Consider the following 21943-nt stretch of genomic DNA (forward strand, 5'->3'; position numbering starts at 1 on the left):
AAACAGTCACATACAATGCATATGCAAATATAGTTGCACTGGGCTCTGAATCAACTACTTAAAACAAATTTCGTGGTAGGATATAGAGCACTATATACCTGGCCCATGGGAGAGGTATCCAGGGAAACTGACCCCAACAGCTACAGCAGCGCAACGATAGTGGACTGTGAGTGTCTCATATACACGAGGCGGGTAGAAGGAGCGAACCAGACGCACCTCCCCTAAGCTGCATCAACCCGCCGGATACGCTGGCCTTGATGCAGAAGCGCCTGCTGCTGATCCCCGGCGTCAGACGATAAGGCCCTCGTGGTCTAGTGAGGACGCGGACGCTCCGGGCCCTAACTGCAGCGGCTTCCGGTGAGTCTCCGGTGCCGGAAGAAAAGACTGCCGCGCGCAATTCCCAGTAAGCGAGGAATCGCTTTACCTGACGCCTCCATGCATCTTGTTGTAGTACGGATCGCAGCTAGCAAGCTCAGCCGATACCCGACTAAATCAGCATCCCTGTTACTGGTGTTGCGGCCGGGCAGAGGTAGATGGAGTCGCAGTACATGCGTCTTAATTCAGACGATCAGTACTGCAAACTCAAACAAAATAAAAGCTTAGGACTGCCTGAGCAGTCCCCTTTTACAAAGGTGCGTCTGAATCCTGCCGCACTAAATGAACAACTGAAGGCCTGTGGCTGGGGACAGGGTATATATGGAGGAGGACCCGAGGCATGCTTGGAGCTGAAAGCTTTAACTGTTTGGTGCCTGGATCTCTACTTAGTATCTTGTAGGTGTTGGTTTTGAGTTAGTCTACAATTCATTCAGCAAGGTTTCCAATCATTTCTCTTGTGTCTGGCTCCCTGTTTGTAGTTGCCAGCCTCATCTCTACTTCCACTTGCCCTCTCGAAACCGTTCCACAGTGTAACATACATCTATTATATTTTACACAAATCCCAAAACACATCTCTATTCAGTTTGGTCTGGCATGGATCAGGATGATTAGTCTTTCTGTACTCACTCATAAGGCTAAAATTAACTTTCATAAACTATTTATACAAATAACGTTAAAGTCTAAAATAATATATCATTATTGGGTTGTGCATGGATATATCAGAAGACAGTCATGTTACATAGAAACAGTAATATTTTGCAAAGGTAAGACATAATAGGTATACAATATAAATCAGCAAAAAAAAAAAAAAAAAAAAAAAAATGAAGGGGTCCTTGGGATTGCAACCTAGTACTGAATTTAGGATGCTCTGTACTTCATCCAAGAAAGAGGCAATTTTTGAACACATCTATTAAAAATATCCAAATATTCTAGTATGAAAGCAGTTTCTCCAGCAACCATAGTTAGCAGTATCAGACATTGTGGATGTACTTATCAGGAGTGTAAAACCACCTGCCATGACAATGTGGGTAAGGGACTGGTATGTAGCCCAATAGTAAGTTTTTATTTTTATACTAGCTGTAATGTCTGGCTTTTCTGTGTCTCCCCACATTAGTTCATCCTAACTCTCGCTTCCCAAACCCAACACTTTCTCCCCCCCATTGTCTCTATCTTCACCTCCTCACTTTCTGCTGTGCATCTGACACAGTTGGGAGGGGTAAGAGGTCAGGCCAACTTGTCCTTACATTCCAAATTAACAATTTTTATCAGCCATCAATTTTATCATATAGATATGGAAACCCACTATCTCCCAATTATGTAAGCTTCCTATTGTTAAAAATATTTTTACAATGTGAGAGAAGGCAGAAGACACTGTGGGGCACGGAATCGGTATGATTTACTGCCGAACCCATGCCCGGCTGTTGGAATCCCGACAGCGGCATCCCGGCAGAGGAGGAAATTCCAATCGTCAAAGGTAAGTATTCACTAACCTATTTCTACCCCCTAACCCTCCCTTAGGGGTGCTTAATCCCAACCTTCTCCCCCAGTGCCTAACCCTACTCCCCCCTCTAAGTGCCTAACCCCAAGTCCTTCCCCGGGGGTGCCTAACCCCAAGTCCTTCCCCGGGGGTGCCTAACCCCAAGTCCTTCCCCGGGGGTGCCTAACCCCAAGTCCTTCCCCGGGGGTGCCTAACCCCAAGTCCTTCCCCGGGGGTGCCTAACCCCAAGTCCTTCCCCGGGGGTGCCTAACCCCAAGTCCTTCCCCGGGGGTGCCTAACCCCAAGTCCTTCCCCGGGGGTGCCTAACCCCAAGTCCTTCCCCGGGGGTGCCTAACCCCAAGTCCTTCCCCGGGGGTGCCTAACCCCAAGTCCTTCCCCGGGGGTGCCTAACCCCAAGTCCTTCCCCGGGGGTGCCTATCGCTAACCCTCCCTTCCCCTAGCCTAAACCTAACCTCCCGGGGGCGGTGCCTAACCCTAAGGCCCCCCCGGGAACCCTAAACCCCCGCGCCTATCCGCGTTCAGTGTCCCTTCGATCGGGATGCCGGGCGTCGGGGTCCCGGCGTGTGTCTAAAGACAGGCGTCGGCATATCGGCCTGTCTTTAGACCCCTGCCGGTATATGATATCGGGGTTATATGCTTGCAATAGTGAATAATTAATGGCTAAAATGTAACTTATATATTATAAATATTCTTGTCAGCTTTACATTCCAGGCTAATTCAGTCAGCGATCTTTAAAAAGCTTCAAATTCTAAATAAGGTACATATTTTACATTTAAGTGGACTAATTTAACAATTCAGTGTGCTTTCAGCAAGCTGATTTGAGCTGCATTCTCTTTTAAAACTATACAATTCAAGATTAACATGCTGTCTTTAGGGAACCAGAAACAAATATACAAAATTTCAAAAGACCTTCTCCTACAGATTAACAGTAGAAAAAAAACAGTCAATATAACATGTATGCCAGCATACTCACCTCATCGTAAAATATACAAGCGTGCTTGCCAGACACGTAGTTGCAGTGACCATAGTTTGTAAGGCACACGTCCATGTCAGCTCCTGCAATGAGAGGATGACACAAGCTTCTCACTGTCAGGGGCTATTTGCACTCTTTTCAGACAGCACTACCGGACAAAAGTTTTAGAAGACTCCATTTTTCCAGTTTGTATTGAAATTGAAGTAATTCAAGTCCAGAGAATAATCTCAAATGGTACATAGGTAAGCATTAAACTACTTGTGATTGAAAAAGTTTAGGTTAGTAAAAACTGAATAATGTAAAACTTTGTTATAGAAAAGGCCTTTCAGGGAACAGGTAATGGGTTGATAACTTACAGCTGTTCTGCAACAATGAAAAAAAAGAGGATTACCTTGGCCAAGAAGCACTGTGCAAGTGTACTACTGAAGACTGGAAAGAGGTCTTGGGATCTATTAACCAAAACTTGTAAATCACAGGGGTTTGTATGCCATTGAGTAGGTGAAAGGATGGGTCCTCAGTGTGAGGTTTATTTTATGAATGTGTGGCTTGTAAAAGCTGACACTTCCCAGCCTATGTTTCGTTATTAGAAGCATTGCCCTCCAAAATTTCTAGCTTAAAGACGCTGGGAAACCCCGGAGCTTAGTAAATACATCCCTGTGACACCAACTGTCAAACATGGAGGAGGAATCGTGATGGTTTCGTTCTCTTTTGCAGGATGCCAACTTAGTGATTTTATTCACCCAAATACAAATGGGCAACCACAGCATTTTGGACCGCCATGCAATACCGGCTGGTCTGCACCTAATTGGTCTAGGGTTCATCATACAGCAAGATGGCCCAAAACATACCTCTAGGCTCTGTCAGAAATGGTATGCAGTCGGGATGCAGAGGGTCTAAATGCCGACCGTCGGCATCCCGACTGTCTAATCCCGGCAAGTATCTAATGACAGGTGTAGAAATCCCGATGCCTGTCATTAGACCTACGCCGGGAGCCCGACACCCGGCTTACCGATCGAAGGGGGGGGTTGCGGAGAGAGTCAGGTTAGGGGCTCCCAGGGGGGACTTAAGCAGCCCCCTGGGAGGTTAGGGTTAGGCTGCGGGGAAGGGCTACTAGGTTTAGGCACTTGGGAGGGGGGGGGGGGGGAGGTTAGGGTTAGTAAATAGAAAAAATACTCACCTGTCGGAATCTTCACTGCTGGGCTTCCACTGTCGGGATTTGAACCGCCGGCCATGCGGCTGGCGGTAAATCATACTGATTCCGTCAGAAATACCTTCTTACCTACCAAACAGCAAGATGGTAGGCTTTAAATCATGGAATGGCCAGCATGGTCCTCCAGACTTATACCTCATAAAGCTTGTTTGGGACTAACACATTTGTGGGAACTACTTCTACAGTGTTGGGAAGAACTTCCTGAACAATATTTGATTTCCATTGCAGAGAGAATGCTACAAATGTGTGTTCGGAAGAGAGAGAGATATATATATATATATATATACACATTATATATATATATATATATATATATATATATATATATATATATATATATATATTATACACACACACAGTCAGGTGCATAAATATTGGGACATTGACAGAATTTTCATATTTTGGCCTCTATTTACCACTACAATGGCTTTGAAATGAAAAACAATATGTGCTTTAACTGCAGACTTTCAGATTTAATTTGAGGATAATTACATCCAAATCAGGTGATCGGTGTAGGAATTACAACGGTTTCTATATGTGCCTCCCACTTTTTAGGGGCCAAAAGTAATGGGACTATCAACTAAAAAGCTATTTCATGGACAGGTGTGGGCTATTCCCTCGTTATTTCATTATCAATTAAGCAGGTAAAAGGTCTGGAGTTGATTCTAGGTGTGACATTTGCATTTGGAATCAGTTGCTGTCGACTCTCAATGAGATCCAAATAGCTGTCACTATCAGTGAAGCAAGCCATCATTAGGCTGAAAAATCAAAACAAACCCATCAGAGAGATAGCAAAAACATTAGGTGTGGCCATATCAACTGTTTGGAACATTCTTAAAAAGAAAGAACGCACCGGAGAGCTCAGCAACACCAAAAGACCCGGAAGACCACAGAAAACAACTGTGGTGGATGACAGAAGAATTATTTCCCTGGTGAAGAAAAATCCCTTCACAACAGTTGGCCGAATCAAGAACACTCTCCAGGAGGTTGGTGTATATGTGTCAAAGTCAACAATCAAGAGAAGACTTCACAAGAGTGAATATAGAGGGTTCACCACAAGATGTAAACCATTGGTGAGCCACAAAAACAGGAAGACCAGACTAGAATTTGCCAAACAACATCTAAAAAAGCCATTACAGTTCTGGAACAACATCCTATGGACAGATGAGACAAAGATCAACTTGTACCAGAGTGATGGGAAGAGAAGAGTATGGAGAAGGAAAGGAACTGCTCATGATCCAAAACATACCACCTCATCAGTGAAGCATGGTGGTGGTAGTGTCATGGCGTGGGCATGTATGGCTGCCAATGGAACTGGTTCCCTTGTAATATTGATGATGTGACTGCTGACAAAAGCAGCAGAATGAATTCTGAAGTGTTTCGGGCAATATTATATGCTCATATTCAGTCAAATGCTTCAGAACTCATTGGACGCCGCTTCACAGTGCAGATGGACAATGACCCGAAGCATTCTGCAAAAGCGATCCCCTAACCTGAATCCGATTGAGCATGCATTTCACTTGAAGACGACAAAACTGAAGGGAAAATGCCCCAAGAGCAAGCAGGAACTGAAGACATTTGCAGTAGAGGCCTGGCAGAGCATCACCAGGGATGAAACCCAGCGTCTGGTGATGTCTATGCGTTCCAGACTTCAGCCTGTAATTGCCTGCAAAGGATTTGCAACAAAGTATTAAAAAGTGAAAGTTAGATTTAGGATTCTTTAGTTTGTCCCATTACTTTTGGCCCCTTAAAAAGGGGGAGGCACACATAGAAACCGTTGTAATTCCTACACCGTTCACCTGATTTGGATGTAATTAGCCTCAAATTAAATCTGAAAGTCTGCAGTTAAAGCACATATTGTTTGTTTTATTTCAAAGCCATTGTGGTGGTGAATAGAGGCCAAAATATGAACATTTAGATTACATTTTGTTTAAAAAAAAAAAAAAAAAAAAATGGTTTATGATTTATTTAATCTTTAATTATTTATTTGTTCTATGCATTAATTTCAGAATACACAGACATTAAACTGCACAAATTTCAACAAAAGCCTGGAAAAATAGGCGGAGTCCAAACCTATTGGGCAGTAGTGTATATTTTTAATGCATATCTAATAAAATATCTTAAATATGCTGCCCATAAATGCGCAGCATATAAATCAACATATATTTATATAAAGAAGCCGGGACTGTATGTGATCAAGCCCAGTAGGGGCGAAACGCGTGTCATACCTACGTCACTTCCGGGTACTCGTGGTGCGCACACGAGTCCCGGCAACAGGCACCGTTACTGCAGGAATCAGCTGCTGAGATCAACCCATTATACCAACACATCTACACAGGTACATTCTCTCTTCAACGCTCTCTCATCCGGATGCGCACCGCCCTGACCGCCCTGCAATGTTTTTCTAACAACAGGGTGGTGGACGATAGCAAATCCCGACAGCAGAAGCGTCTCTGCACTTTACCTCTGTCTGCCCTACCAGCTGCTCTCTCACCTCCCGTTCTCTGGAATTAGTATCCACACGGGATAGAAGCAGAAGCAATTGGAATTTAGGTGCCAGGCAATCTTTCATCAAAGTACCTAATATTATATCCAGATACTCGCAATCACTGGAGGAGATGTGCCAACTCTGCTATTTCTTTATAAATTATTGGAATGATATGTAATGATATCTTGAAGAATTATTAGAGATGTGTATACTATGTGTTTATTCTAAGTAATAACAATTATTATTAGTGTTTAAATCAGAAAACCTGGTACTGCTATCCTTTGCAGATCTTTTTGTATTATTGTGGCTAAACAGCTGTCTAGGAAAACCAATTTTTATTTAAACAGGGTGACCATCTGCAAAAAACAGAAATATTGTAAAACATGGCACAGTTATAGATGCACATGTGATATTACACCATCTCTATGCAGCATCTGAGCTTGGATAAAACCTGTCATCATAGATAGACTCTTTTGAAGATTACTTGTGCTCCGTACAGCCTGTATAGGATTTGTATTTAAAATACAATATGGAAAACCTGATACTGTCTAAAATGAGCTATGTACGAGTTCATCATAGGCTCTTGATTTCAGTGCATTTTTTCTTCTGATATCTGTGGAATCACCTGTGATATTATCAGGACATATATTATTTGCTCATCAGAAAAGTTTATGGTCGAGACCACTGCTTCTTTATATAAATATATGTTGATTTATATGCTGCGCATTTATGGGCATAATAATATCTGACACTATAACACCACCTTATTAAGATCATCTAATTTGTTAACAGGTTCGTTTCTGACTATACATGATCTCACTCTCTCTGATTACCTGCGAAAATTGAAGATATACGTATTATATTTATCTTAACATATGTGCCTTTATTAATATTGTACTAAGCACCTGCATTTGGAGCAGAGGTGCTATCTACACATAAAAACTTTCGCCCAACTATTAAGGACTTAATTCTGGGGACATTTCCCCACTATCAATATTGATAGAGATTTCTTGTTTATTTGTAACAAAGATAATCCAGAAAAGTCCTTTATCTTTATGCTCTTTCCTTGTATTTTTGTTTTGTGTGTTTTTTTATGTGTCTATGTTTATATCTTTTTAATGCATATCTAATAAAATATCTTCTTTTAATAAAACTAACAATTACACAAGATTGCCCCCAAAAGAGGTTTTCTCTTTTTTGTTTTGTCAACTTGACAAAACCTTCCCCTAAAAATCGATTCATTTAAGCCCTGGGGAGCACCACCAACACCTTAAGACTTAATGTGGCACTGTTCTGTCAAAAATTATTTAGACATGTTGGTAAGCGATATACTAAACAAACAGTACTGAATATATAGAAAATAAGAAGTTTGGTGCAGGTATGCTCTTCCTCTTTCCAGTAGTGTATATTATCAGATAGTAAAGTACTTGCATCAACATACAAACTTATTGTTAATTTAAAGTATATTCTCTAAATTTATAGCACAGAGACTAACAATTTTATATATAGCTCATAGTCTTAAAGAGGCCCTTAAGGATAACAGACATCAACCCATTAAAAAAAAGCATAGTTTGTGTATAAAATCTGTAATCCTAGTGGTAGAGGAGTTCTCATGTTTTGTGAGTTAGTGTGGGGACCGGACAGAAGGCAAGATTGACGCAGCTGGCCGGTTTAACAATTTATTGCAATATTTTGGAACCAACATTCCCTGAATTGAAATTAAACACTCTGGAGTGTAATTAGGTGAGTGCAGAGCATGAATGATTTTTTTCTTTTAATTTAAAAAGGGTGCAGCGCCACAGCAGCCAATTGTCGTCGTCGTCTTAAACAATAGCAAGCGGCGTTTCCTCATCTAGTCCTCGCCCCTCAGAACCTCACCCAATCTCCAGGCAGCTCCGACCGGCCAGACACAGATCGCCAGCTTAAGCCCCCTCCCCGGGAGCAGCAGCAGCGAGGCAGCACCCCAGCCAATCACTGCCTAGTCTCATCAGTCATTCGCAGCTGCAGTGTTTTCCTCCCCCTCTCTCAGCCCGCCAATCTGCTGAGGGCTCTTTCCTCCAGCCCAGGTCAGTCTTCAGCGGTGCCTCTGAATCCACTACAAGGCACACTCAACCCGGGAGCTGCTGCCAGCACAATGTACCTATGCCTGGCCTGACTAACCCAGTGAAGCCACCCTCCTTCTCCGCAAAGGTAAGTGCTGGTCTCTGTCACTGCCCTATGATGTGTAGTCTGTGTATAGGCAGCGAGCCACCCCATACCCGCCTACACTCCCCTGGCCAGCACCTGTGCTCGGAGAGACTATTAGACTATGTAGGCTGTGACCCTGTGTGGTGGGGATGTGTAGAAGTGAGTCTCCCCTGCAGTAGTGTGTGTGTGTACACTTGAGCCTGCAGTGCAGCGCTGCTGCCTTAGAGAAGTTATTATTAATGTAGCACTGCCCATAGTACTGTCTGTGCTTAACACCCTTTTTGCCCCAGCTGTTATCTACTCTTACCTCCTTCCTACCCCTAGTACTGCCTGTCCCTAAGCACCTGCTTGCCCCAGCTACTTTTACTCTTACCCCCTCCCCCCAGTACTGCCCCAGCTGCTATCTACCCTTACCCTTCCCTAACCTAAACCCATCCTTGTCCCCCAGTCCTGCCCCAGTTATCTACCATTGCCCCCTCCCTACCCCCAGTACTGCCTGCCCAAACTTCATCCTTTCCCCCCAGTAATGTCCTAGCAGCTATCTACCTCCTCCCTACGCCCACAGCACTGTCCCCAGTACTACCTGCCCCTAACCACCTCCTTGCTCCAATGTTGCCCCAGCTGATTTCTACCCTTATCCCCCTACCCGTCTGCCCCTAGCTCCATTCTTGCCCCCCACTTTCCCAACTGCTGCCTGCACTTATCTCCTCCTTGCCCAAGCACTGCCTGCCCTTACCTCCCATTTCTCCCTGCCTCCATCTCCAGCTCTACCTGCTCCCAGCATTGGACCATAATATGTGATGGGACCAAGAAAAAGTGGATTAGGAGCCAATTTTCTTAAAGTGAGGCATCCCTGGGACCCACAATTCTTTTTGCTCAGCGCGAAAATAACAAGAGATATGGTAAGAACTTACCTTTGTTATCTCTGTTTCTACGAAGTCCATAGGGTCCACAGGGTTGACCTTGGGGTATAGGTTGGGAACCAAATCCGGGCACCACGCAGTTAAAGCTTTTAGCTCCCAGGATGCACTTGGGTCCACTCTCCCTATAACCCCACCCCCAAGCCAGAGGCACCTCAGTTTGTAAGTAGCCAAAGGCCGGAGGAGGAGAGAAAAAGAGAGAGAAAACTGGAACACTCGATAACCATACTCACAGAAATGGGAGACGGAAAACCGGTGACCAGCCACACAGCCCATTCGAAGCCAGGTGCGTCAGGGCGGGCGCCCTGTGGACCCTATGGACTTCGTAGAAACAGAGATAACAAAGGTAAGTTCTTACCATATCTCTTGTTTTCTACTTCAGGGTCCACAGGGTTGACCTTGGGGATGTCCCAAAGCAGTTCAACCAAGGGAGGGGACGCTCCTGTGCTGAGAGGAGAATCCGCCGCCAAAAAGGAAGCATCCGGAGAGGCAAAGGAAACCAATGCCTAGAACCTTAAATAGGTGTGGACAGAATACCACGTGGCCATCTAGCAAGGCAAAACAGCCAAGGCGCCACAGCGAGCCACCCACGAGGGTTACATGGCCCGAGAAAAAACAAGCATCAACAACAGAAAGGCCTACCCATGGGTAGGCCCCTGAAGAAGACATACGAGGCAGTCCAGCCAACATTTGGCCATAGGCCGGCCATCCTTTCCTGTTAAAACCAGAAATTTCAGACCACCAATAAGGAGTCCGATTTCCGTCAGGAACCTGAACGGATCACATAAATCCACAGAGGCCGGACCACAGTCAATGAGGCCACACCAGCCGAGAGGACTGGGGACTGAATGGCCTCACCATAAGTTCCAGAATAATATGGAACCTAAAAATCACTAAGAAGAAACACAGGGTGAGAGCAACTCACACCCTGACAAGATGCCCTCCAGAAGAGGGAGCCACATGAGAACGCTCCCAATTCCGACACTCACCTGGGTGATATAAACTCCCTGAGAGAAAGAGAGAAAGCCAAAGCAATAGACCATGTAATGGCTATCACAACCAGCGGTTCCATTAACTTTCCCCGGAGTTAACGAAGAACCACTACGAGTCCCTAGGGAGGACAAATGGAGGCATAATCCAGAAAACACTCCAAAGGATGAACTGGATATCAGAGCGGAGCAATTCCATATCTTAATCATACTGACAGTGTAGAGATCTGCACTGTCAGGAAGGCCAGGCCGAGGGTGAAACCCAAGCCAGCCGGAAGGAATGCCAGAATATCTGGAAATCCTGGACCCCAGAGGATCATATCGACAGGTATAATACCATAAGAATTATGGCTGCCACAGTTTGTGGTAGGTCCCAGCAAAAGCTGATCCATGTGCTCTAATCATTCCAACGATGACAAAGCCAGGGAAGCCGTAAGACCACTGTAGGGACGCAGTCAAAGACAAACTACCCAGGTCCAAGGCAAACCCCAGGACCCTGAGACAACAGGTCTGGGCAGTGAAGCATCAGGAATGGAGTATCGATGGAGAGACTCCGAAAAACCAAGTACCCCTGACATCTGGGGCAATCAGGAGCCACCAGCAGGAAAGCATCTCCGTCTCGATTGAAACACTTCCCTCGAGGAAGAATGGAGACCGGAGAACACAGGTACGCAAATTGGAAGAACCACTTCACCGACAAAGAGTCACTGAAGGTTGCTTCAGAATCCCCAGAGTTGGACTGTAACACCATAGTGTGATAGAGTCAGAAGGCCATGAGGGTCACCTCAGGAGGACCCCCCCCCCCTGCTCACCAGGAGATGAAACCTCTCTTGGGGAAGAGACTAGTCCCCTGGATGCACGTCGTGATGGCTGAGGACTCCCGCTTCCCAATGGAGAGCACCTGAAATGAACACTGTCGAGATGGTCGGGAGGAGACCCTCAGACAATGTCCGAATGTATGACATACCTGACATTGCCACCCAACGAACAGTATTGCTAAAAAGGAAGCCACTGTTCTGACCCTGTCGGACTGAACTTTTTCAGGTTCACCGGGAAACAAGGGCTATGCCAGAGTGAAGGCCCAAGACAGGCTAAAGTTCCAACAAGTTAATTGACAGGGTGGAATCGACAGACATCCAACTGCACTGAAATGGATGCGAACCAGACACTGTCCTTAGCAAAGAATACCCTGGACGAGATGGCCATAGTCACCCGAAAAGGGACCGACTTGCCTCCGGGGAGAGCATCATCGTTTGAACAGTGATCAGACAGAAAAAACTTGTTCCATCTGGAGATAAGCCAATTATGGAAAGGTCTGGAATGGAACTAAGCCCATTCCACCCTTCCAAAGGCAGACACTGAATAGTGGACCATGCATCCCAGAGTGTAAAGACATATGTCGACTGCGCAGACATCCATGTACTCCTAATGGAAGAGTGGAGATGCCGTCTTACGCCAGAAGAATTCTCAGATTCTGAGAATCCAGCAGGGCTCCTAGGTGAAGAATACCCAGAAAGGGATGCAGGGAGGACTTTTTCCCCATTGATTAAACGTCTGCACCCTGAAGAAGCCACAGTCAACCTGACCCGGCTGTAAAGTACCCCGGTGATCCTGCTAAGAGCAGGAGGCCATCCAGGTACAGGAGCATTGGGATATACTGAACAGAAGAACTGTCAGAAAATCCAAAACGCTGGTAAACCCCTGTGGGGCTGAGAGCAGTCCCAACAGGCAGAGCCCGAAAAATCGTAAGTGCTGTGATACAGCAAACCTCAGTCCATGCCGAGGTAAGGTCTCTAAGTACCCGTAGGCACGCGTCCTGTATATCCAGTGATACCATAAAGTCCCCAGGTTCCAAACATAGTATGATGGAGCATAGGGATTGCCTCCTGAGCCCAGGTAGCTTTAGGAACTGGTTCAGGGAAATGAGACAGAGAATAGGCCAAAGAGGACCATTCAGCCACTGCACCAGAAAGAAAGCAGAACAACCAGTCCCTCGCTGAGAAAGTGGGGATGGCCCAATTAGCTCCGCTTACCGCAACAACTGTATAGCTTTCTGGATTTGTAAGGCCCTGTTCCGAATAAGGGCCTGAGTACCATCACATGGAAATAGGCCGCCTGAGCAAAGAGAGTGCGTACCCTCCTACCCACGTAGCCGCGGCAACTAGACACTAGTACCGGGCAAACTGAGAAAATCGCCATCTCCCAGTGGTAGGCCTGTCTCGTCAGGCTGACGATATATCCGTAGGTTCAGCAGCAGGATCGGCTGGCAGACCAGGCCTGCTCGGAACTGGATATGTCGGCCCTTGTAAAGGCCGACAGTCTATGAAGAAACAGACCTTTAGGCTGACCCAGAGGACAAAAAGACTTAATAGTCTGAGGCCCTATAGTGAGCATAGCTGAAGGCGGGAAATTTGTACTGCCACTGTCAAGGTCAGGACCCAACAAGATATACCCTATAGATGGTATCTGCACCTCTGCATTCCCAGAGCGCAGCCATAGGGTATTACGGAGGATACCGTCGCAGCCGGAACTCTGAAAGTTAGGAGCTGGTATCCAATATAGGCATGTCCACCTATGACAACTGCATATATTACGTGAGCGACCAAATACATTTGAACCCCAGACGTGTTGGAGGGGAAAAAACATTACAAATGCATCAGCTCAGTATGCAATAGTATTAACCAACCATGCTATAGCCATGGTAGGATGGGTAACAACCCCTGAAAGCGAGTATACTGATTTCAGGCAGAGTTACCACCTACGGATCAGAAGAATCCGACCACGCAGGAATGGGATGCATAGTAACGTCTGTAATCCGACGAGTAACACGCCCATCCACCCCAGGAGGGGCTCATGATGACCCTCAGGGAATTTGGGACAGGAGACCAAACACTGTTGTAATACCTCATATCTGGCAACAGCCAGAGTCCCGCCATGCGATCCACCCGCTAGTCAGCAACAGGGAACCAGAAGGCACGTAATACTGAGGGTGTATGATACAGGTGCAGGTCAACATTCACTCTAACCAGAATGGACCTGCTACCAGCCCTAAAACAGGGATAATAATACTTGAGATAGGCTTCCCCCCGTGTAAGAAGGAAAGAGCCCAAAACAGTATCCAGTTCACGGTAGAGCCAAGTGGGAAGTAACCACAGGGCGTCAACCACGCCAATTTGCGTTTCATAGAAAAACGACATCCACCCAGTGTGGCTGTTGTGGTAATCCCTGCAAGGGGCATGACAGACTATTGTGGCACCAGGGGGAATTCATATACTCGAAAAACCCCTGTAGGGAGCGGTGGTCTGTGTCACAGGGGATGTGCAAGAAACTGCGAGATACCCTGAGATGAAAAAGGGCATTATGGTGAAGTAAGCCCAAGTGAGGTACAACAATGGTGCCCGCCCGGCGATCCGCAATTAAGAGGATCCCGAGAAAACAAACCGCCCAAGGGGGTCGTGAAAGGGGCCGGCACCCGATGACGCCACATACAGAACCCTTTAAGAGTTAAATCCTCCGCACTAACACCTGCAGCACATGGCTTGCAGGATAGTAAAAATGGGTGCAGTATAACGCTCTATCTCCTGGTCAGACATATCTGACCAAGCCTTGTGATCAAGCAGCGCTATACTGGTCCTGACTGATACTAAAAATTAGCTGCAGGGACCCATTTTCAGCGTATGCAACACACAGTTCCACTCAAAATATGGCAACGTGCAGCACGCAACAGTATGTGACAAACCTCACAAATATTAACAAGTATATAAATGTGAGTCTCAGAACCACCCCAAGTACAGCTGTATTAGGGCAGATAAGGAAAGGGATAGATATACACTGACAGGTGAGAGAATAAAGTACAGTCAGCACTAGCATAAGTCACATACAATGCAGATATACACATATATACATAAACATGTCATATAATATACTGCACTATTACACTGCATGCAACTTACCCAGATTCAGTGTCTGGGATGGCTACAGCGCTGTGTACACTGACCTGATGGTGAGGTACGCAGGGGGACTGGGCTCACTGCCATCTCCGGAGATCTCTGCTGCACCACAGAGAAAATGGCCGCTGGAGACCTCAGAAGAAGCGTGGCCCGCGGAGGAAGCAGCTCAGCGACGCCAGACTATGGATACTGAAAGGCGCGCTGAGCTGAGGGGAGGAGCCGCTGTAACAGGGAAGGCTGTCTCCCCTGGCCGGCTATTAACCCCCGGGACGCCGGCTCCCTGCACCGAACACTAAGTCCCTGGTGGTCTAGTGGACACACGGGGTATGGGGGGCCCGCCGCCACTGCCGGCGCCTCCGGTCTGTCCCCAGAGACCGGAGGCACAGGACTGCATTTCAAATGCGCGGATCACCGCAAGCGGTGACCCGCGCCTTACCTGCTCCCCGTGGATCCGGCAGCAGTCCTGGGCGCCCGCAGAGTCCGGCTAGTACAGACTCTGGGGTCCCGCTGAGATCCCCAGATCTGTACTGGCGTCTCAGCGCCAGCGGGGTGACGGAGCGGCAGCTTAGACGTCCTATGGACAGTCTGACGCTGCCGCTCTGAAGAATCCAAAGTAAAAATAAAAAACTCTGTCCTTTAGAAAAAAATAAAGCTTAGGGGCTGCTAATCAGCTCCCCACTGCACTAAACGGTGACCCGATTCCGGCCGGGCACCAACTTAAACTGAGGTGCCTCTGACTTGGGGGTGGGGTTATAGGGAGAGTGGACCCAAGTGCATCCTGGGAGCTAAAAGCTTTAACTGCGTGGTGCCTGGATTTGGTTCCCAACCTATACCCCAAGGTCAACCCTGTGGACCCCCTATGGACCCTGAAGCAGAAATATACATATACTATATATATATATATATATATATATATATATATATATATATATACACACACACACACACACACACACACAGTGTTTGACAACAGAACTTCTCTTTTAGAAGTTCACCACGTCCAATAGAACGATAGGGATGGCAAATTCTTCCCAATTATACAAATGTTAAATTAATAGAGTTAATACATTGGTGGCACTGTGAAGTTTAGGATAATGAAACAAACTAACCTGTGCCGATGTAGAGAGTCCGGTAACACATGTTCACTGGAGCCCCAACACCCATCATTAGAGGATAGAATACAGCCCTGGCCTGCACGTCTCTCCTCTGGGCTGTGAAAAGTGAAAGACAAAAGGAAGCCATGTTAAGTCACAGCGGGTACATACGCATATTGATGCAGCTAATGATGGCCCAATGATTGTACATTTAAAAGGATAATCAAAAATACTATAAAGGTCACATAAGATTGTAAGCTTGTGAGCAGGACCCTCTCACCTCTTTGTCTATTACCTAGACTTGTTTCATTACTGTTCTATAACGATTTTATTCCCAGTTATATAGCGCCAGCATATTCCGTTTTGCAAGTAAAATGGGATTTTGGTACTTACCGGTAAATTAATTTTCTCTGATTCCACAGGGGACACTGGAAGCTTAGGGCCTGATTCAGACCCACTCGCGAGCGGCTGTCCGCTCGCAAGTGGGTCGATGGTCTGCACTGCGCATGACGGAGGGAGCTCCGTCGTGCGCATGCGCGAGACGCGACGAGCGAAGGACTTTCCTTCGCTCGTTGTGTCTGATCAAAGGGGGCGTGCTGTCGATGTTGATTGACAGCACACCCCCTTTGGTGGGCGTGCCTGCCAGACGGAGGCGTTCCAGTCAGAAGCTGGCCCCACTGACATCACTAGTGATGTCAGTGGGAGTGATTTTGGCTCTGACAGAGCCAAAATCACTCCTGGCCTTGCGGTTGAGAAACTCAACCGCAGGCTTCTGCTCGCACTGGCGATGGTCGCGATCATCATCCTGCACGCTCGTATAGGCTGTGGGTGGTGACCCACAGCTATACGAGCGTCCAGGAGGACGCTCCATATTTATGGAGGTGGGCCCTGATTCAGAGAGAGCGCTCTGGTCAGAGCGTCCGGCTCTCAATCAGGGCCTTAGTTCACTGGGATAGAGAGGCATGGATAGTTGGAGCTGGCACTTTAAATAATATAGAAGTGTGAAGCTCCTCCACCAGCCCCTAAGTTTAGAAAAATGAAGACAGAGGAGATGGAGAATAACAGGAGTAAAGAGAAGCGGAGATCACACAACAAATAGAACTACACAAACACATGGAACCAACCGAACAGGCAGGCGAAGGGCGCTGAGGTGAGTGTCCAGTGTCCCCTGTGGAATCAGATAAAAGGATTTACTGGTTAAGTACCAAAACCCCATTTTCTCTTTCATCCACTAGGTCAGAGGTTCCCAAACGCAGTCCTCAAGGCTCCCCAACAGTTCAGGTTTAAGAGATATCAATGGTTGAGTACAAGTGACTCAATTAGTACCTCAGTCAATTTGATTTAACCACGTGTGCTCAACTATGGATCTCTCTAAAACCTGAACTGTTGGGGAGCCTTGAGGACCGCTTTTGGGAACCTCTGCACTAGGACACTGGAAGCTTAGTACACTGGGGACGTCCCAAAGTTTTCCCCACGGGCGGGAGCGCTCTGAGGAGTCTGCAGAACAAGGAGGCCAAATCAGGAAGCTGAGGCCGCAACCATGTCAAACTTGATACAACTTGATACAACTTTTGTGAAGTTGTCTTGATACAACTTCACAAAAGGTATGTACCGAGGACCAAGTAGCCACACGGCACAGTTGCATGGAGGATGTTGGCTATCGCTGCTGACATAAGCCTGCCGTATAGTCAGTGAAATCCACCTCGCCAACGTCTGTTTTGACACGGCCAAGCCATCCGAACAGCATAATACAGAACAAAAAGGGAATCAGTCTTACAGAAAGACGCCGTCCGAGCCACATAGCCTTTGGGAGCCCTAACGGCATTCAGAGCCGAGGATACTCCGGAGTCCTCAAGCAAGAAAGGCTCCTCAATAGGCTGGTTCATGTGGAAAGCCAACAACCTTAGGAAGGAAAGTGGGTTGCGCCCTGAGCTCCATGCTATCATCATGAAAGATAAGGTACGGGGGCTTACAAGACAGGGCCCCCAACTCCGAAACTTGACGAGCGAAAGCCAATGCCAGGAGGAGAACAGTCTTCCAAGCCAAATATTTTATATCTATGTTATCAAGTGGCTCAAACATGGAAGACTGAAGAAATGTAAGAACCAAATTTAGGTCCCAGGGAGCTGTAGGTGGAACAAAAAGGTGGCTGCACCCGCAACACTCCCTGAACAAAAGTCTACACCTCAGGTATGAGGGCCAATTTGCGTTGAAAGAAAAGAGCAGAGATCTGCACTTTCAAGGACCCTATACGGAGACCAGCATCTAGCCCCGTTTGAAGAAAAATCAAAAGTCTAGATAAACTAATAATCCTAGACGGAAAGTCCCTATGGTCACACCACGCTACATAAGACTGGCAAACGCGGTGGTAATGTGCAGCAGTAACCAGTTTTCTTGCGCGAAGCAGCACGGGGATAACAGATTCTGGAATGCATTTTCTTCTCAAGATAGCGGCCTCAACAGCCACCCCGTTAAACACAGCTGCTCAAGGTTGGGGTGTACGAAGGGACCCTCATGTAGAAGGTCAGGACAAAAAGTGGTAGGGGCCACGGGTCGTCCGCTAAGAGTCTGAAGGTCCGAGAACCAACTCCTCCGAGGCCAGTCCGATGCCACCAGTATGACCATGGCAGACTCGTGTTTTATCCGCTTTACTAGACAAGAAAGTAGAGGGATTGGAGAAAATAGAAAATTGGATTCCATGTCGTAGGTCCATGGAACTGTTAGCGCGTCCACTGCTTCTGTAGCTGGATCCGGAGTTCTGGACACGTATCTTGGTAGCTGATGGTTCAATCGAGATGCCATGAGGTCCACCTGAGGCAGACCCCAAAGACTGACCAAGGCTTGGAATAGGTCTGGGTGAAGCATCCATTCCATGGGGTGGAGAGCCTGGCAACTGAGATAATCTGCTTCCCAGTTGTCCACTCCCGGGATGAACACCGCCGACAGGATTACCGATTAACTCTTAGCCCACCGAAGAATCCGAGTAACTTCTCGCATCGCCATGTGACTTAGAGTACCACCCTGACGCTTGATATAAGCGACGGCCGTCTCGTTGTCCGACTGTACCCTCACCGGATAAGACCTTAGCAAGTGTGCGGCTTCGAGCAGAACATTGTAAAGTGCTCTGAGTTCCAACACATTTATTGGCCACCGTCTTTCCTGTGGAGACCAACGGCCTTGAAACTGACAGTCTAGGACCACCGCTCCCCATCGTCAGAGACTGGCGTCTGTATTCACAATTATCCAATCCCACACTCCGAATCTTCAACCCTCCAAGAGGTTGTTGGGTTGCATCCACCAGAGAAGACACCCTGGTTGTCAAGGCCAACCGGATAATCCGATGTAGTAGTGAGACCCTGACCCCTGTGTTAGGAGGTCCAGCTGGAACACACGGGAGTGGAATCGTCCGAATTGTAGTGCCTCGAAGGCAGCTACCATCTTTCCCAAGACACCTTCTTCAGTCTGAGAATTACTGTAGCTGAACTAGGAGCAGAATGTCGGGGGAGGTGCTGGGCGGCAGACGTGCAGCTGTGTTTTATACTCACTCGCTGCAACCTCGTATCCAGAATCATACGCAGAAACTAGAGTCTCTGGAACGGAATTAGGTTGGATTTTTTAAAATTGATCAGCCGTGCTGCGTCAGTCTTGTATGTTAGGAAGTGTGATCCAATAGAAGAGATTCCGATGGGGCCTTGATCAACAGGTCATCTAAGTAAGGAATTATGATCACACCTGATGTCCGAAGGTGTGTAATCATGAGACATGACTGGTGAACACACGGGGTGCAGAGGATAAACCGAACGGCAACGCCCGAAACGGATAGTGATCATGCAATATTGCAAAATGCAGGAAAGCTTGATGCGGTTCCCAAATTGGAACATGTAGACACGCATCCTTTATATCCAGAGATATGAGAAACTCCGCCGGTTCCAAGCTTGCAATGACTGATTGAATCGACTCCATCTTGAAGCGATAAACCATCAGATACTGATTTAAAGACTTGAGGTTCAGGATAGGCCTGACAGACCCGTCCAGGTTGGGTACCACAAAAAGGTTTGAGTAAAACCCCAGACCCCATTGATGTACCGGAACCAGCACTGCCTATTTTAGGAGAGACTGAATTGTCTCTTGCAGGACCATGGCCCTGTCTTGCAGGACCTTGGCGGTGAAACTTCGAAATATTCTGTACCCTACGGAGAGTAATCTGTGAATCCACGGATCCGAAGAGGTCTGGTTCCAAACCTGTTGAAAAGTCTTTAAGCGAGCTCCTACTATAGAAGATCCCAGGTGGGACGGGAGACCGTCTTGCCACTTGTTTTGCAACTGGCTTTTGTTCCTGTTGACGTACGACCGTCTGTAGGCGACATCTAGCTCCTCTAGCCTGCGTGGAAGCACCCCTGGCTCTACCACGAAGGACTGCGGGCCACGAAAGGAGAGAAACGTGGGACCAGTGTAAGTCCTCCTGGGTGTCGAAGCAGTTGAAGGGAGGAAAGCAGACTTGGGATATCCATTTGTCCAGTCCTGGACCAAAAATCACCCATGAAATGCAGACCTTCAACCGACTGCATGGATTCCGCATCCGCCTGCCAAGTGGGCAGCCAGAGCACTCTGTGGGCTGCAATAGCGGAAGCAGATATACGTGTACTGATCTGGCTGATATCCTTGGAAGCCTCACCCAGGTAAACTGCAGATTCATGGATATGTTCTACTAGTAGTCGTAGCTCTGCTCTGGAGGTATTGGAGTCCAGACCCCGTTATCAGCTGCTCCGCCCAGCAGGCTACAGCCTTGTTAACCCAGGCGCTAACAAGCGTTGGTCTAAGTTGAGCTCCCGCCGCAGTGTATACAGATCGTAGTGTTTCCAGCTTACGATCCGAAGAATCCTTGAGGGACGTAGCACCAGGAACTGGAAGCATCGTTTTCTTTGATAGGCGAGAAATGGACGCATCCACTGCAGGAGGAGTTTCCCACTATTCCATCATATATGATGGAAATGGATAGCTGGAGGCGAAATGCCGTGGAATCTGGAAACGTTTATCCAGTTGCTTCTAGGCCACTGAAAGTTGGTCTTAAAGCTGTTGCGAAAAGGGATAAACAGACCTCTTGTGTTTACCAAATGAATCAAACTCCTGAGTTTCATGTACTATGTCCTCCTCATTTTCCTCTTGTGAGGGGTGTTCTTCGTCTGACTCAACTGACTATAGAGTACTGTCAGTAGTGGACGTTTTTGTGACGGCTTTTGATAGGAAGTAGAGGACAAGCTACTAGTAGAATCCATAATATGTACCAGGTTTTCCACTGAATTGGCCAAACCTGTCGCCCAGGGGTTTGTGACCGACGAGACTCGGCCAAATCTGACGTCAAGTCCACCATAACTCCCGTTAGGTCAGAGTCCCACGGAGAAGTGGGCAAGGTAGTTACAATAACAGGTAAATCTACTACTGTACAAGTATCACAGTGTTGAGCCAGTAGCATTTGGTTATGCTAGTTTGTTATTGCACTGAGAAAATAAAACATCTTCTGAGAAGCTTTGGTGGCCCTGCCTGTCATGATAGAGACACAGCCCACTCACACAGAATCAGAAAATATGTAGAGAAATCAGAAAGCTAATACGATACAGAGGGAGAGATTCACACCACTCCCTTCCCTAATTACTCAGTCAATTATAACACTCCAGTGTACTCATAGTCCTTTGAAAGGATCCGGTTTTAGAAGGGATGTCAGGAGAATCAGTCTAGTCTTCTGTAAAAACAGCGGCTGTATTCAGCCTGTAGGGAGGGGAGAAGCAGGCAAGCACTGCTGTTACAGCCTTTGCCGAGCTGGGAGAGCACTGGTCAGCGACGACCCCTTCCCCGGCGCCAAGGTAGCCCCCTTCTATTACCGTGTTTCCCCGATAATAAGACCTACCCTGAAAATAAGCCCTACCCTTACTTTTGTAGCCCGGTCTAAAATAAGCCCTACCCCGAGAGAGACAAGAGACCAGCATTCCCAGTCATGCAGTGCGCGGGTGAAGTCACCCGCGCGCTGAGGATCCTGTGCGGCCGCACCTGCTGGATCATATTAGATCCAGTCAGCGCGCAAGTGAAAGGGACATCCCGGACGGCGGTGACTCAGGTAAGTACCGTACTTGCACTGCAATAAGGGGGCCTGCATAAAGGACACTGCTACAGGGGGGGGGGCCTGCATAAGGGGCACTGCTACACAAGGGAGGCTGCATAAGGGGCACTGCTACAGGAGGGGGGCTGCATAATGGGCACTTCT

At 47.2% G+C, this 21943-nt stretch overlaps 1 protein-coding gene across 1 annotated transcript in view; it reads right to left on the reverse strand.

The window, feature by feature from the left end:
* PHF12 (PHD finger protein 12) overlaps positions 1-21943 on the reverse strand; it is a 122531-nt gene that overhangs the window by 10051 nt on the left and 90537 nt on the right. The window contains exons 12-13 of the mRNA XM_088459002.1: positions 15700-15801; positions 2847-2929 (exon numbers count right to left, since the gene is read on the reverse strand). Of these exons, the coding sequence (XP_088315128.1) occupies positions 2847-2929; positions 15700-15801 (185 nt within the window). The remainder of the gene's footprint in view (positions 1-2846; positions 2930-15699; positions 15802-21943) is intronic.

The sequence above is a fragment of the Taudactylus pleione genome, unplaced genomic scaffold (assembly GCF_031769625.1).
Source record: "Taudactylus pleione unplaced genomic scaffold, aTauple2 ptg000886l, whole genome shotgun sequence".
Lineage (NCBI taxonomy): Eukaryota > Metazoa > Chordata > Amphibia > Anura > Myobatrachidae > Taudactylus > Taudactylus pleione.